The following is a 15193-nucleotide window of genomic DNA, read 5'->3' on the forward strand; positions in this document are numbered from 1 at the left end:
AGCCCGAGGCTGGCTTTCCCGTGACTGAGAACGCTGCCTACGTCTCGGTAGAGCGTATACAAGGTGCGTGTCGAGTCTTGTTATAAACCATCCCACTAACGTGCCCCATGCCGCAGTCTTGAGCAACAGTACCCCCATCCACCTTTCCAGTGCATCGGCTACGCAACACCACCCAACGCATCCTATACGGATGTCCACTACGCGCAGGGCACGCGCTCCGCAATCTTCCATGGACTTCACCCTCGCACTTCCACCAGTCGCTGACGTTCTTCGAACCTTCGGACCCGCTTAAGTTCGCCATAATGAAGAACTTTCTGCGCGCATGGTGCACACGAGAGTACGCACTGACTGCCTCGTTGTTTCGTTCCTCGCCCCGACTTCATTTCCGAGAGGGTACGAGGCGTGTCAAGATTGTTCTTTGTCCTTGCTATCGTCCCCCATCCGCTTGACCGATCATCCCAACGCTGTCTGTCCCGTTCAAGGTCGCGCAGGTGGGTCCCCGTCATCTGCCCCGTGCTTTCTATTGATCAATTCTGTAGAGATGCCATCGTCCTTGCTGTTGATCTCTTTGGACCAAGCTCGGAGTTTCTCCGATGCTACAGTACTGGATGACGAGTACATGTACAAGGATGTAGTACTACCTGTCGCTCCCTCGAGCTGTGAAGGATGTAGATCTGCCACATCGAGCCTGGCACTAGATCAGGGCGCCTTGGAGTTACCGTAATAGGGACAAACAAATGATATCGGCTTGACTCGCTTTGCTCCGCACGCGTAGTCAACCCGGCCGCTCATCATCACCGCGCCGCCGCGCGTCTCTTCCTGAACGCCCATCATCATCCTCTCTTTGCTCGCTCTCGGACTCACCTCTCGGACTTTGACGCGCCCCCTGGACTGCTAATTAACGGGAAGCAATGGTGTGCAAAATTTCCGGGATGCTCGTGTGCAGCGCAACCCTTACTCCGCCTCTCTAGGGTCAAACACTATCGTCTCCGGGTGCGTGGTGGCCCAACGCGCCACCGAGCTCTGCTCTGATCACAGATCCTACCAGCGACATGGAAAACCTCCGAATCTGGCGCGAGCTCGCGATTTGCGTACGCAGTGACCGAAATGCAGGGATGGCGAATAAGTGCGTCGCGCGTTCCCCGCCTCCCCGCCGCAAAGCTAAACCACTCGCGTAGCAATGGAGGACGCACACGCCGCCGTCCTCGCCCTCGATGAAGGCACTGATCAAACCAACACCTTTTTCGCCGTGTACGACGGCCATGGCGGTGCGTGAGCGCCCGTCCGATCAACACCCTCCCGCTCACTCCCCATCAGGCGGCACCGTCGCCAAGTTTGCGGCACAGAACGTGCACAAGCGCCTCGTCAAGGAAGAGGCATACGAGAAGAAGAACTACGAGGAAGCGCTCAAGCGCGCCTTCCTTGGTACCGACGAAGACCTTCTCGCAGGCAAGACGATCAGTGCCACTCCCCGCCCACACCGCTCATCCCCTTCCCCTCACAGACCCAGCCCATGTCCGCGACCCATCCGGGTGCACAGCCGTCGCTGCGCTCATCACCGCCGATAACAAGATCTACGTGGTCCGTGTGACTTGCGCACGCGCTCGGCTATCGTGCTCACTGATTCCTAGGCGAACGCGGGCGACTCCAGATCAGTCATCTCCAACAAGGGTGTTGTTGAGCCCTTGAGTTTCGACCACAAGCCCACAAATGAGGGTAAGTGCCATTTCTTTTGTGTTTACAAAGCAGACGCATAGTCGGGAACAATGATCGGGCGTCTGGCCTCGTACGATTGCTGACCGTGATCTATAGGTGAACGGGCCCGAATCACCGCAGCCGGCGGCTACATCGAGTACGGTCGCGTGAACGGTACGTGAGCAACATCTGGTCTAACGTATGGCGTGCTTACCGCTGTTAGGCAACCTTGCTTTGTCCCGGGCTATCGGGGACTTTGAGTTCAAGAAGAACTACAACGTGACTCCCGACAAGCAGGTCATCACTGCGAACCCGGACGTTAAGGAGTACCAGTTGACCGACGAAGATGAATTCGTCGTCATCGCTTGTGATGGTGCGTGCCTGCGCGCATGAGCGGTAGACGATATTGATCAGGTCAACAGGAATCTGGGACTGCTTGACCTCGCAGCAGGTGGTGGACTTTGTTCGCTTCCAAGTATCGGAGGGCAAGACCCTACAAGAGATCGGCGAGATGATGTGTGACCACTGTCTTGCTCCGGACACCTCTTCGGGCGCAGGTATCGGCTGCGACAACATGACCGTCCTCATTGTTGCGATCCTGAATGGCCGGACTCAGGAGGAGTGGAACGCTTGGATCACCGACCGCGTCAAGAAGGGATATGGTTATCAAACCCCCACTACTCTTCCCCAGCTCTACGCGCAGTCACGCATCATGTCCTTCCGTGCAAGACGCGAGGCACAGGAGGCGCGCGAGCGCTCGAGGCAGGACGGCGACGACAGTGCCGCCAGCTTCCTCGTTGGGTCGGGTTTGGGCCCCTTTGCGCGCGTCCTCGGCAGCGCGGGTGGCATCTCCTATAGCCCGGCGACTGGCATCCTGTCGGACGGCGGTGCGCTCATGTTTGGCAGCGACGACAGTGAAGAGGATGACGACAGCGACGAAGAACTTCGCAGCTCACGTTCCTTCTTCACTGACCAACTCGGCATTGGGCGTGGCGACAGCCCTGACCCAACCGAGAGTCTGAAGGCAAAACTGGACGCGTTCGAGCAGGCGGACGATGAGACGGACGATGATGGCGATTCTCATATGGTCGATGCTTTGGAGGAACAGGAGACGGAGGAACGGGAGGAGGACGTCGATGGAGCAGCAGCCGCTGCGCAGCGCGCATCGACCCCAGGTCCGGCCTCCGCGACCGATTCCAATCCAAACAGCGCCGAGTCAAAGCCAGGTCCGACGAGGGGCGAGACTCCCCCGCCGCCACCTCACCTGCCTAACGGTGACGCGAACGCGGAGCCGCCAAAGCAGTTCAGTTCTCAACCTGGCGGTGACGCTGCGAGCCCTGCGGTCAAGGCCGAAGGTCTCATGGACAAGAGCGAGGACCCGATGCGGGTTTGATAGGGCGCGCGGCGCCTTCGCCCGCCGCCCTGGGGGCGAACTGGGCGCAGCTGTAATTCTGTCTGTAGTTATCTGGCGACGGACACTCGTGTATCGTTTAGGTAGTCTCTTGTGCTAGTGTTTCCCTCCTTTCCCTTCCCTCATGCGCTGTCCCAATAACCATGGTCTGACTCGCCGTGGCCGCAGCATGCATATTCACCATACCTAACAATTATTCTCGGGTTATCACTACCGTCCAGCTGGCGAGTCGCGGCTTTTACCCCTGTCCATGATATCGTGTAGTATTGTACAATCTCACTATCGGCGTCTAGACGTAGTACTGTACATAGTTCGTCTTCTTCATTATTTGATACTGGCTAGGCGCATAACACGGGGGCCTGCCAGCGGGATCATGGAGTTTGAAACGGAAGTTGGGCAGGTGTGCTACAAGACGCTCCTCAGCAGGACGAGCTCCTTCTCAGTGAGGCAGAGGATGACGGGACCGTGCTGGGAAGCGTTGACGAGGCCGACGCCAAGGAGGCTGCCGCTACCGCCTTCTGCGACCTTGAGGATAGCCTGCTTCGACCAAACGGCTTTACCCTCCGCGACGCGGTACAAGTAGACGTTGCTGCCCCGGTCGCGCGTCCCGCTCTCGAAGGCCATCGCCGCACGCCCAGGAACGTGATAGGTGAAGCGCGTGTCCTGCTTGGAGGCGAGGACGAAGGAGAGTGCAGAGAACGTGCCGACGTGCGTCCACTGCGGGCCATTCTCGTCGATGGCCAACGAGAACTCGGCGCCATCGAGCGCGTTCTTGATGACGAAGGAGGGCGCGTGCGCCTCAGCGCTCGGTATATCCGTCGACAGCAGCTGCACCGGCGCGCTCGACGTGTCAGGCACGCCCTCCGCGGTGCTGACCCACGTCACGCAGATCTCGCGGCCGACAGCGGAGTCGATCTCCATGTCCATCTCGCCCTCGCCAAGGCTGGGGACGCCGTGCCCCAGGCCACCGCCCACTTCTGCGGTGTACTTTTCCAGCGCGTCGCGGATGCCCGCCAGCTCGCTCGGGTCGCGCGTCTCCGGTACCTCCGCGTCCTCCCAACGCAGCGCATCGGAGGTCGACTGCTCCGCGGAATGGAAGACGTGCATCCAGTTGCGGTTCTCCTCGGCCTTGTCGAGGGTGAGGGTGAGGAGGCCGTCCTCGCTGTCCCACGTCCAGTAGGTTGTTTCGGGGCGTATCTTGTCCCAGAGGCGAGCGGAGGTATAGGTGGGTGGGTGCAAGGGGGTGGAGGAGGGAACGTTGTCAATGGAGAGGGTGAGTGTGGTGCTGGTGAAGGCGACGTGGATGTCGTGCTTGGTGGTAGTCGGCGGAAGGGCGAAGACGACGGTGAGGGCATCGGGGGTTTGATACCAGGAATATGGGGGTGGACGAGGCGGTCCATCGGTGGCATCTGAGGGACCATCAAGGTTCTCTCCCGCTCGTGGGATGGGAGCGAGCTCGTCGGGCTTAGGTTCGTAATGATGTGTCGGTGGAGCTTCGAGAGCCTTGTAGACGGAGCCTCCAGCAAGAAGGGTAAGGTGGCGAGCGGGATCGTAGCGCACGTAGGTCGGGACGAAGTCACCGCGGCGACGGAACACAGTCGCAAGAGTACGCGGCTCTTCGGTGGAGGGTGAAGGTCCTATGCTGACGGCTCGGACCTCAAATGTGGGCGGTGTCTTCTTTCCAGAGGTAGCAGGCTGAGACTGGGCGCCATAGCATCTGAAGGATACGATCGCAAGGACGTGCCCCTCCGGAGTCGATGTAGCTTCATGCAGGCGAAAGGGATGATGGCTTGCGTCCTCTGTAGACAGATTGTACACTTCCGGCTCCGCGGAGGGCTTGTCTTCGGAGTCTAGCCGGAGAACGTGCACCGATCCACGACCATCTGATACAAGGAGGACATTGGGGGAAGCAAATAGCGCAACAGGGAACTCCGGGTGCATGTCTGAAGTCGCTGAGGCGGAGGTTATAGTTTGCGGAAGTTCATAGACGACGCTAAACCTGGGTTCGAGCGTATCCTACTTGAGGTGGAACGCATGAGTGATTGCGAGTGTACGAAAGTGTACTGTGCTTACCCTGTTCATGTCCACCAATACAACTTGAGATACGCTGTCAACATATACACAGCGACCATGCCCAGTGTAGAGATGATTATGGTAGATCCTGCTCTGAACTTCTGGGAAGGACAAGGGCGAGCGAGATGCAATCTCTTGGGATAGCGCCTCCGGCAAGGGGAAACGCGACACTACCTTCTCCTGGTCTACTGCGTCGAGCTTGTAGCCTTCGAACATGGGGTTCAGAAGGCTTCGTTGGACGGTGAACTCCATCGTGGTGGTGAAGGTAGGAAGTAAAGTCCAGTATATTTCACGCTCGACGTCCAGAACGTTCCGCTCAACGGCGCCGGCGTCACCTGGCGCGCCCGCCGCCCGATGTCGTCGATTTCGGCCCGAAGTGCGAGTGCGCAAAAGACGCGGCAATCTCCGGTGCAACTGCATATCCAGCCACTGCGTTTGTCCTGTCACATGATTCTGCACGTGCGCGGACCCAAGATTGATTGGGTTCCTCGCCGTCGTGCACGACAACTTCAAGACTCTTCAAGATGGGTAAGTGCTGCTCGTCCTCGCTACGAACTCACGAAAGCTCATGACCATGGACAGTTCGCTACGCCGGCGCCGCTTTTGCCGCTAATCCCGAAAAGAGTGCGTTTCTGGGCGATCTTTGAGTGAAGGAGGACGAAAGACTGATCGTGCACCTCAGCCTCGAAGGCGCGCGGCGAGTACCTCCGCACGCACTTCAAGAACATGCGTGAGGTCGCGGCTGCTTTGACTGGTGCGTCGCATATCGAGATCGGAGGTGAAGGGAAAGCTGACGATCGACTTTCAGGCTTGAAGCTCCAGAAGGCGTACAAGTACCTCGGCGATGTCACGGAGCACAAGCAGATTATCCCCTTCCGCCGTTTTGCTGGTGGCATTGGCCGCGCATCGCAGGCGAAGCAGTTCAAGACCACGAAGGGTGCGTTCAGTCGTTGATCGGGATAATCCCCATACTCACATCCGTCTCAGGTCGCTGGCCGGAGAAGTCCGTCCGCTTCATCCTCCGCTTGTTGAAGAACGCCGAGGCCAACGCGGATGCCAAGAACATCGACGTTGAGGAGTTGACGATCAAGAACATCGTTGTGCAGCAGGCCCCCGTACGTGTCCTGCGAATTCTATCTACCATCCCTTCCTAACACCACTACCAGAAAACCCGCCGCCGCACTTACCGCGCACACGGTCGCATCAACCCCTACCTCGGCCACCCCTGCCACGTCGAGGTCATCCTCGCCGCGGGTGAGGAGGAGGTTGAGAAGAGCACCGACAAGGTCGCCTCGACCGCGCTCACCGGCCTCAACCGGCGACAGGTCGCGCGCAAGCGCATCGAGGCTGCCCGCGCATGAGCGCGCCTTGATCTCCCCTTGCGCATCCAGCGTCCCTGGTGAGGGGCGCGCCCACCATATCCTGCGCATGCCCACACTGCAAATACGCCGTATGCCCACTTCATGTACCACCTCAGCCATTCATATGCGTTCTATGCTATGCATCGTGTTCACGCCGGGACTATCTGTTCAGCCTTCGCTGCATCCAACCAAGCTTTGTTCTGAGGTTCGTCATGTCGCGCTCGGAGCCTCCGTCTCATCAACAGGTGCCTGTTGTTCTTCATGAGCATCAACGTGCACTATTATCGCCATCAACCTGGCAGCATTTCGCTGCATATAGTCAGCATTTCGATCGACCGCGGCGGCGATGCGCTATCGTGAGCTCCAGTCCTGCGGTGGATGGACCATGGTGTCCAGGTTGCATTAGTGTCTTGCCGCTCTTCAGGCTTCAGGCTCGGTTGGCGTCTCGTTTTGGTGGGCTGGAGATCGCGCTTTGGTGAGATGCGAAGCTCCTGCATGACTTGAAGCGTGACCATTCGAAACCGCGCGCCTCGGAAAACCACAAGTAGTAGAGGATCTTCAGCCGAGTAGACCTCGCGTTGACCTTGCCAATCTCGATGTGACTCTTGTCTGCCTCGCAACCTTGGTATTCGTCGTCAAGTGTGCCTGCGAGGCTATCTTGCTGATCCTGGGGTCTTCAGGACAAAGGCTAAACAGCACGCTAGTTTGCCCCTCCCATAAGGAGGAAGAGTTCGCTCTTCAACCAGCCTGGCACCTATTCCAAGGGGTCCTGAGGCACACATTCTTGAAGCACGCGTGTTGAGTCTTTCTCTTTGCCCTCACTTCATGCGCCCAGGGAACGTTGAGAAGCAGCAGACTCCAAGTTGAGTAGCTGGAATTAGAAGTCGGTCTTGCGAGTGTCTTCGTTGGAGCTGCCGTCAAAGGTAGATCGCATGAGCGAAAGCCTGTCTTGATGTTGAGAGCGCATCTGCTCTTAGGCCAGAGCGTCGATGTGGGGCACGTGTGTGTAGATGTCGAAGACTTGTCCGTAGAATTAACGCGCCTCCGGGATGTCGTCGGTGTGTCCTAATACTGAAAGGCGTCGAAGTGGGAAAATACAGCTGGCCAGCGAATGAGCCCTTTCGCCAACGTCAAAAGGTTTTGAAGTTCTTGGACGCGAACTCAGATGTTGATGAAGAGGCTTGATGACTTTGACGTTGAACTGCAGCGAGAATATCTTCGAGAGCGATTGCCTTGAAAAGTCGATATCTTTGTGGTCGAGGGGGTTCGCGGGTAATGGCAATGACGGCGGCAAGCGTTGGTAAAATGAGCAAGTGTCGCAGATGTGTGTGAAAGCTTGCAAGGGCCCTGAATAGGATCAGTGCGATGAGCAATGATACAGGCGGCGGCAACGCACCTAGTGGGGAATGCAACGTAGACGCTGCAGAGCATCTTTAAAGCCATAGCCACTGATCACTCAATCCATTGGTGACAGGCTTGAACGGTCGGAGAGCGCCGATCCGCAACTTTGTGGCGGAGGAAAAAGAACGACGACGCGGGACGAGCGGGCAGGCACCAGTAGGTAGAGCGTATGTAAAGCATAGTACAGAGTAATTTGGGGGAAGTTGTCCGTGGATCAGGAATGCGGTCTTCGACGATGAAGGGACACGGCGGGTGCTGTTCGAGCAGCTAGAACGATGGACACGCCACTCATGAACAGTACTAGTTAGACAGCGGGGAAGGGAGAAACACACCAGGGGGCTCAAAAACCACACGGATGAGGTGGTGGGAGCAGAAGAGAGAGCTGTGAAGGAACAAGCGAAGGCCCTTGCCTTATATACGCGCCCGGGCCGATCGCGCACATGGATATCACGGGATCAACACGAGGATGCACAAACGGAGGGTCAAGCCACAAACGAAGGCGCAGAGCTCGGTTGCCGTGGACTGCGCGAACCGACGTGTTGGCTTATGTTGGCCAAGACCGACCCTTTGAAGCCGCAAGCTTGCCTATGCGTGAACTCTGGTTCGGCCTCACTCATCTAGCAAGACCACCCCTGGTGATAATCATACGGGATGGATGGAACAGATAATCAGCGGAATATGCCATGGTCCATGCGCCTTGTCAAGGGATGTAGAGGCTCAATAATCCGCCTATGAAGGCGATACGATCATGAGACCCTCCATCAATTCTGTAAGCGATGAAAGCGAGTTTTTTAGACGCAGTATAGGCGCTACCTTCTGTACACGCCCCAGTCTAAGCACGATAATTCCCTAGGCAGGATACGCTACACTGACGTCTGCTTTGCTGTGAGCCTCTATACAGATCCGACTAGCCATGCTCCAACTTACAACGAGCGAGAGCGCTGATCATGTAGTAAGTCATCGCCCTACGTCGCTCAGAAATCGCGGTGGAAGGGATTGTCAGCTTTCTCAGGCCTGACAGAGCGCCCGGCGAGCGTCAAAGCCATAGGTTTCCGCTGCTACTACATTTCCGGCTTCCGAGCGAGCTGGACGTCTGAAGAGAGCACGAATGGCCGCAAACCCGGTGGCGGCCCGCGTGATTGGGGACATATCAAATCCCGCTAGCCCGATCACAAAGTGGGGTCTGGCGTCGAGGCGGCGCTCCTGTCTCCACTCTCGCCATCGACAACAAAGGCCCGAAGGTTTTTGTCCTCCACCTATACCTCGCGCGTCGATGCCTGCTTGAGCTCGCGCTTTCCTCCAACCTAGTCACCCGTGAACGTTCGTTATGACCCCCGCCATGTTCTATTCCCCTGCTATCAGCATGTTCGGGAAGCGCGCTGCCCAGGAGCAGGTGAGTGTCGTGGGTGGCTGACGGAGTGGTAACTGACGCGTTCCCCTGCAGGGCGGCCTCTTGTCTGGCAAGGACCCAACCGAGTTCAGCACGTCGGACCCCATCCGTCTATGGATCGTGCAGATCGGTGAGTAGGACACTCGCTACTCTTGTGACGTGCTGACATCGTGTAGGTGTGATCGTGGCGACCGCCAGTCTTCTTTCCCTCGGTTTGCGCAAGATAAGACAACCGAAAGTCATCGCGGAGGTGCTAGGAGGTATCATACTCGGTGCGCCTACCTACAGTCCCCCTTTGGCCGCGTCCTGACGCCCATCGTTAGGTCCCACTGCTTTTGGTGCGCAACCTCGCTTCACCTTAGCTCTACAACACTGACCACCCCACAGGTCGCATACCCGGCTTCACCGAGCACATCTTCCCCGACGAGTCGCGCCCCTTCCTCAGCCTCACTGCCACCATCGGTCTCTGCCTCTTCCTCTTCCTCGTCGGCCTCGAGATCGAAGGCGCCGTCATCAAACGCAATGCCAAGCTTTCCCTCACAGTCGCTCTCGCTGGCATGGCTGTCCCCTTCGGGCTCGGCGCAGCCATATCCGTCCCCTTGTACAACGAGTTCATCGACCCCAGCATCAAGTTCACGCACTTCATGCTCTTCGCGGGCGTCGCGTTTAGTATCACGGCCTTCCCGGTCCTCTGTCGCATCCTGACGGAGCTGAAGCTTCTCGATACCACTGTCGGCATTGTTGTGCTCAGTGCGGGTGTGGGGAACGATGTCGTAGGCTGGGTGTTGCTCGCGTTGTCCATTGCTCTGGTGAACGCGGGCAGCGGGCTGATGGCGCTGTACATCTTGCTCGTCGCAGTCGGCTTCTCTATCTTCCTTCTCGTACCCGTACGGATGGCAATGCGGTGGTTGGCGGTCAAGACGGGCTCTATCGAGAACGGACCTTCACTGTTCTTCATGACGGTGACGATCCTACTCGTCTTCGCGTCGGCGTTCTTTACGGATATTATCGGGGTGCATGCTATCTTCGGTGCCTTCCTCACTGGATTGGTCGTCCCTCGCGACGGCGGGCTGGCCATCGCGCTCACGGAGAAGCTGGAGGATATGGTGTCCATCATATTCTTGCCTTTGGTAAGTGATTGAACAAGAAATTCTAACCTCAAGCTAATCTGTGCTAGTACTTCACGCTTTCTGGGCTTTCAACGGACCTCGGCCTGCTGAACAACGGCATCACTTGGGGCTACACGGTCGCCATCTGTGCTCTTGCCTTCATTGGCAAGTTTGGAGGGTGCACCATTGCGTCCCGTTTCATTGCGGGCTTCAACTGGCGCGAATCAAGCACGATTGGCGGGCTCATGAGTTGCAAAGGCTTGATCGAACTGTGAGTCTTTTTTCCAGAGCTTATCTTTGACGAGGTCTCACCTCCCCCCGCAGAATTGTCCTCAACATCGGTCTTCAGGCGAAGATCTTGACGCCTCGGGTGTTCTCAATGTTTGTGTTGGAAGCGCTTCTGCTCACATTCATCACGAGTACGTGACTACCTTCTGTGTTCTACTGCATGCTGACACCCTACAGCACCTCTTGTGACCTTCCTGTACCCACCCGAGAAGCGTATCAGGGCCGCCGGCACGGGCGCGAACTTCAATAACGTGCCAGACCAGGAGGCACTGCCTGATACGGCGCCGACAGACGCCGAGGGCAAGTTCAAGTCCAGGTTCCTCGTCGTGCTTGACCGTCTGGAGCACCTTCCGGGCATGATGGCGCTGGCACAGCTCGTGCAGCCGGCGCAGGCGTTGATGGAAGCCACTGCCGTGCGCAACTCGGTCGACGAGAAGGGCAAGCAGGCGCCCTCTCCATCGCTCGCCCCCGCACCGACCATCGAGGCCCTTCGACTCATCGAGCTGTCCGACCGAACTTCGGCAGTCATGCGCTCTAATGCGCATGCGGCGGAGACGCTCGCGGCAACGGATCCTGTGCTGTCCGTGTTCAGGATGTTTGGGCAGCTCAATGGGTTCCAGATGAACTCGGCATTGAGCATCGTGCCCTATGATGACCTAGCCTACCGCGTCGCGGAACACGCGCGCGATAGAGGGGTCGAGATGATTATGGTCCCGTGGCTGCCGTCCGTACCATTCCCGACTCAGGAGGATGGAACTGCCCCGACGACCCCTCGGGCAGCCACTACGCCTCGTGCGGCTACTGCCGGCCAGTTCAATCCTTTCGACGCGTTGTTTAAGTCGGCGAGCAGCGCTCCGAGCGCGTCGGCGTCGGCGATACACGCGACGTTCGTGCGCGGTGTGTTTGCCCAGGCGCGCGTCGATGTTGCGCTATTCGTGGACCAGGGTCACGCCAGCGGCCCCGCACACGCCGGAGCGGACGTTCATCTATTCCTTCCTTTCGTGGGTGGCCCGGACGACCGACTCGCCTTGTCCTTCGTCGGACAGCTCTGCGAGATGGGCGGCGGCCGGATACGTGCGACCGTCGTGTGGCTGAAGAAGACCGAGGAGGGCGAAGCCGAGCGCGTTGTCTCGAACGAGAAGGCCGACGAGGCGCAGCTGACGGTGGCATCGCAGCATCACGTCACGGTGGGCTCGACGGTTGCGGGCGGCGCGTTCCCGGATACGGTGTACGGCAACGCGACGACGCAGACGCGGCTGCAGAGCGAGGCGGCGGATGCTATTGCGTGGGCGCGGGCGACTGGGGAGCGCAACGGGGCCTCCATTAGTTCCTCGGTCATTGCGCGTCAGGACTTCCAGGAGGTGGCCACGCCGACACCGTTGCGCACCGCGCTGGACCTTGCGCGTCAGCACGAGCCCGCGCACGGGAGGCTGATCGTGGTGACGGGAAGGTCGCGGAGGCTGGCTGTCGAGAATCATGCCAAGGAGCTGAAGGAGGTGATGGAGCGGTACACGCACGTCGGCGTGGAGGTGCGGAAGACGGTGGGCGATGTTGCGACGGCCTTTGTGTCAGCGGATAGTGGGGCGGGTGTCGTTGTGGTGCAGGCGGCAAACATCGCTGTCGAGTGAGAGTATCGCCGTGAAGTGAGGAGGTGGCGATGGTGAGATTTGTTACGACTTATACCTGTAATGACCCGCAATTGTTCGACATCGTTTGGCATATCACTGTACACACATAGTATCCTGGTTACGACTGCATTTACGACTGTACATATAGCATACATACCTGTGCATGGCTCTGGATATTTCTTTGACCGACTTTTCGTCGACTTTTGAGTTGTGGGTCCGCACGGATCTTCGGTCCGGCGCCATTCATCTTCTGGTTCGTACCGTCATGTCGCATGCGCCGCGGTCGCCGACGCCGTCGAGGAGCCCTGCGCCGGCGCTATCGCGTGCGACACCCTCGAGAATTGCAGTCCCTGTGCTTCAGTCTCAGCCCTCGTTCTCCAACCTGAATCCGAATCCGAACCCCAGCCATCTATCGAGCGCGCCTGCGGCCGCGCTGGACAGCTATGCGTCATCTCTCAGCAATGCAGACAGCGAGGGGATCATACTGCAAGACGAGGATGTGGAGGACCCGCCGGAAGTGGAGGAAGTGACGGCGACAGCGACGTTGAATCAGCAAGACTCGAAGCAAGCATTGCGGGAGCAGCTCAGGAATACCCTGAGCCATTCGTTCACCAGTGTCGGTGCGTGCCCCCCTTTCATCCGCGAGTGCTCATTCTGACATGGATCAGAAAGCTCGACACCGCGCCAGAAGGGAAAGCAGCCAGCGATGGCTGATATCCCTCATGTACCAGGTGCGTTCGCCGCGATGGCATTGGCGAACTGTCCTGACTAGTCAATAGCCCAGCGCTATCCGCGTAGACAGTACTTTGTGTTCAGTGATGCAGGGAAGCCGGTCTTTGTGAGGTGTGCAGCATCATGACTGCTATCGTGTATGGCACTGAAAGCCCTCAAGCGCCGACGGGCCCGACGCAGAGCGCTTCACCACCACATTCGGCATCATGCAAGCCCTCATCTCTGTCTTCATCGACGATGGTGACAAGCTGCGCTGCATCAACGCGGGCGGTACGCGTATCACCTTCCTCCAACGCGCGCCACTTTACTACGCGTGCGTCTCCGCATGGGGCGAGCCAGAGTCGGTGGTGCGTAAATGCATTTCACATTCAAGCCCCCTCACAGTCTGACGCGAGCGAAGGCAGACGCGGACGCATCTCGACTACTTGCATCTGCAGATACTTAGCATCGTTACTGCTGCCCAGTTGCGGCGCATTTTCGAACGAAGGACGAACTTCGACCTTCGGCGACTGCTTAATGGCGCGGAGGGCTTCCTATCGTCGCTACTTGAGCGCATGGAGCTTGATCTGGCTTTAAGCACTTCGTCGCTGTGGTGTCTGCGACTCGACCTCGGGCTACGAAAACGGATCGCTGAAGCTTTGATACCTCCTTCCAAGAAGGTAAGGTCGAAATTGCGTGTCAGGGCGATCGAACGCTCAAATTCTCACAGGAGATCCTCTATGTCGTGCTCATGGCTCGCGGGCGCGTCGTTACGCTCATACGGCCACGAAAGCACTCCGTGCATCCTGCAGGTGCGTCTCGCGTACCTGACGAAATACGCCCATTCACAGCCTGCCAGACATCCATATTCTTCTCAACACTGTCTACGCCCCATCAATCCTCAACGCACCAGCATCGACATCCTGGATACCCCTATGCTTGCCCAAGTTCAATCCGTCAGGCTTTGTCAATGCGTATATATCCTTCCTGTCAAGACCGGACAGTCCACCGGCTATTATACCAGTACAACCAAGCGGGAACCCGGAAACCGCTTCTCAGACTGCGTCGATATCGTCCCCCCCTCCATCTTCACAAGCATCGCTACACCCTGATCAAGCCTCGCAAGAGCCTTCGCGGGCACCTACGCCTTCCTCAGCCTCTGTCGACGATGTGTCGCTCTCAGAGAAAGCTACGTACGACGATCCGAATGTCGTGCTGGTTTGTATAAGTGGGGGCGCGGAGTTTGACGTTGTGCGCGGATGGTGCGACTCAGCTTGTGAAGTACGTCCATGTCCTCCACTGTCCCCCGTTGCGCATGACTCATACGTACCCCCCAGCGTCTCGTTGCCGAGGGCTCTCTCTCGTCCCTCATATCTGCCTGCACAACCGATCAACGGACCGAGTACAGCGTCAGCGAACTCGGCATCCCCGGCCTCCGACACTTCATCTACAAGGCCCGCGCTCAAGTCCAAGTGACCATGCCCGCTTTCGAGGACCCCTACGAGGGTGTGGACGAGCGCCGGCGGCTGGTCACTCTATACCAGAAATTGCACGACGCTATCCACGCGCGCTCGGGGCAGGGGGAGACGCTGAAGCTGCAGTATATCAAGACGGAGAAGGAGAGCGTGATGGGTTGGGTGGGTGCTGGGTGGTTGTTCTGTTGGGAGGGTTGGCTGACTAGGCCACGCAGATCACTCAGCCGTTCGAGCTCTACATCGCGCTGTCGCCCTTGCTGCCGAAGACGGCGGTGATCAATGCGGCGAATGCGGTGACGCGGTGGATAAGGAAGGAAGAGACGAAGCTGTTCTTGAGAGATGCGCCTGTGTTCTAGATAGTTGGAATAGATGTGGATGGATTTTTCGACTTATACCGTGCGTGTCTAATGTCACGGCAAGTTACGCATGTCTACTAACTCCTGAAATAGTCATACAGTAGACGTGGACAAGCAAATGATGACTCAAGAGTGCTTTGCCGTCCGAGTTTGCTCTGAAATCCACTTACACCTTGATTTATCGATCGGATACCTCGATTGACACTCGAAAGGGCTACTGTATGGGTTTGGCTTTTGCCTTCAGGTCCTACTCGCCTGGGCTTGAGTGACTGGTGAATAGCTAGCGCACCGTGGG

General features: G+C 57.9%; 6 protein-coding genes across 6 annotated transcripts; 5 read left to right on the forward strand and 1 right to left on the reverse strand.

The window, feature by feature from the left end:
* Window positions 1-152: 152 nt before the first annotated feature.
* Window positions 153-760, forward strand: SCHCODRAFT_01295138 (uncharacterized protein). The gene is made up of 2 exons (XM_050341394.1): window positions 153-491; window positions 540-760. The coding sequence occupies exons 1-2, from the start codon at window positions 323-325 to the stop codon at window positions 722-724; spliced, it is 354 nt and encodes a 117-aa protein (XP_050201798.1). The 5' UTR covers window positions 153-322; the 3' UTR covers window positions 725-760.
* A 58-nt stretch (window positions 761-818) lies between these two features.
* On the forward strand, window positions 819-3300 carry SCHCODRAFT_02202133 (PP2C-domain-containing protein). Its single transcript, XM_003033939.2, has 10 exons — window positions 819-914; window positions 972-993; window positions 1049-1126; window positions 1179-1268; window positions 1318-1449; window positions 1505-1581; window positions 1632-1716; window positions 1813-1869; window positions 1919-2068; window positions 2118-3300. Exons 1-10 carry the CDS (start codon window positions 912-914, stop codon window positions 3086-3088), a joined length of 1665 nt encoding a protein of 554 aa, XP_003033985.1. The 5' UTR covers window positions 819-911; the 3' UTR covers window positions 3089-3300.
* Window positions 3301-3511: 211 nt separating this feature from the next.
* SCHCODRAFT_02745806 (uncharacterized protein) lies at window positions 3512-5497 on the reverse strand (the record flags this gene model as incomplete). Its single annotated transcript, XM_003034530.2, has 2 exons — window positions 5180-5497; window positions 3512-5122 (listed from the first exon to the last, which is right to left on the reverse strand). Exons 1-2 carry the CDS (start codon window positions 5429-5431, stop codon window positions 3512-3514), a joined length of 1863 nt encoding a protein of 620 aa, XP_003034576.1. The 5' UTR covers window positions 5432-5497.
* Window positions 5498-5665: 168 nt separating this feature from the next.
* On the forward strand, window positions 5666-6753 carry SCHCODRAFT_02616200 (60S ribosomal protein L17). The gene is made up of 6 exons (XM_003033940.2): window positions 5666-5707; window positions 5762-5803; window positions 5862-5933; window positions 5988-6116; window positions 6167-6294; window positions 6346-6753. The coding sequence occupies exons 1-6, from the start codon at window positions 5704-5706 to the stop codon at window positions 6538-6540; spliced, it is 570 nt and encodes a 189-aa protein (XP_003033986.1). The 5' UTR covers window positions 5666-5703; the 3' UTR covers window positions 6541-6753.
* Window positions 6754-8869: 2116 nt separating this feature from the next.
* On the forward strand, window positions 8870-12546 carry SCHCODRAFT_02616203 (uncharacterized protein). Its single transcript, XM_003033941.2, has 8 exons — window positions 8870-9334; window positions 9386-9461; window positions 9508-9603; window positions 9655-9669; window positions 9719-10461; window positions 10509-10711; window positions 10765-10859; window positions 10906-12546. The coding sequence occupies exons 1-8, from the start codon at window positions 9269-9271 to the stop codon at window positions 12354-12356; spliced, it is 2745 nt and encodes a 914-aa protein (XP_003033987.1). The 5' UTR covers window positions 8870-9268; the 3' UTR covers window positions 12357-12546.
* Window positions 12547-12584: 38 nt separating this feature from the next.
* On the forward strand, window positions 12585-15108 carry SCHCODRAFT_02616206 (DUF254-domain-containing protein). The gene is made up of 10 exons (XM_050344743.1): window positions 12585-12976; window positions 13025-13087; window positions 13136-13199; window positions 13249-13435; window positions 13490-13747; window positions 13798-13879; window positions 13927-14348; window positions 14405-14704; window positions 14758-14938; window positions 14992-15108. The coding sequence occupies exons 1-9, from the start codon at window positions 12622-12624 to the stop codon at window positions 14896-14898; spliced, it is 1872 nt and encodes a 623-aa protein (XP_050201799.1). The 5' UTR covers window positions 12585-12621; the 3' UTR covers window positions 14899-14938; window positions 14992-15108.
* The last annotated feature ends 85 nt before the right edge of the window (window positions 15109-15193 follow it).

Source organism: Schizophyllum commune (genome assembly GCF_000143185.2).
Source record: "Schizophyllum commune H4-8 unplaced genomic scaffold SCHCOscaffold_3, whole genome shotgun sequence".
Classification (NCBI taxonomy): domain Eukaryota; kingdom Fungi; phylum Basidiomycota; class Agaricomycetes; order Agaricales; family Schizophyllaceae; genus Schizophyllum; species Schizophyllum commune.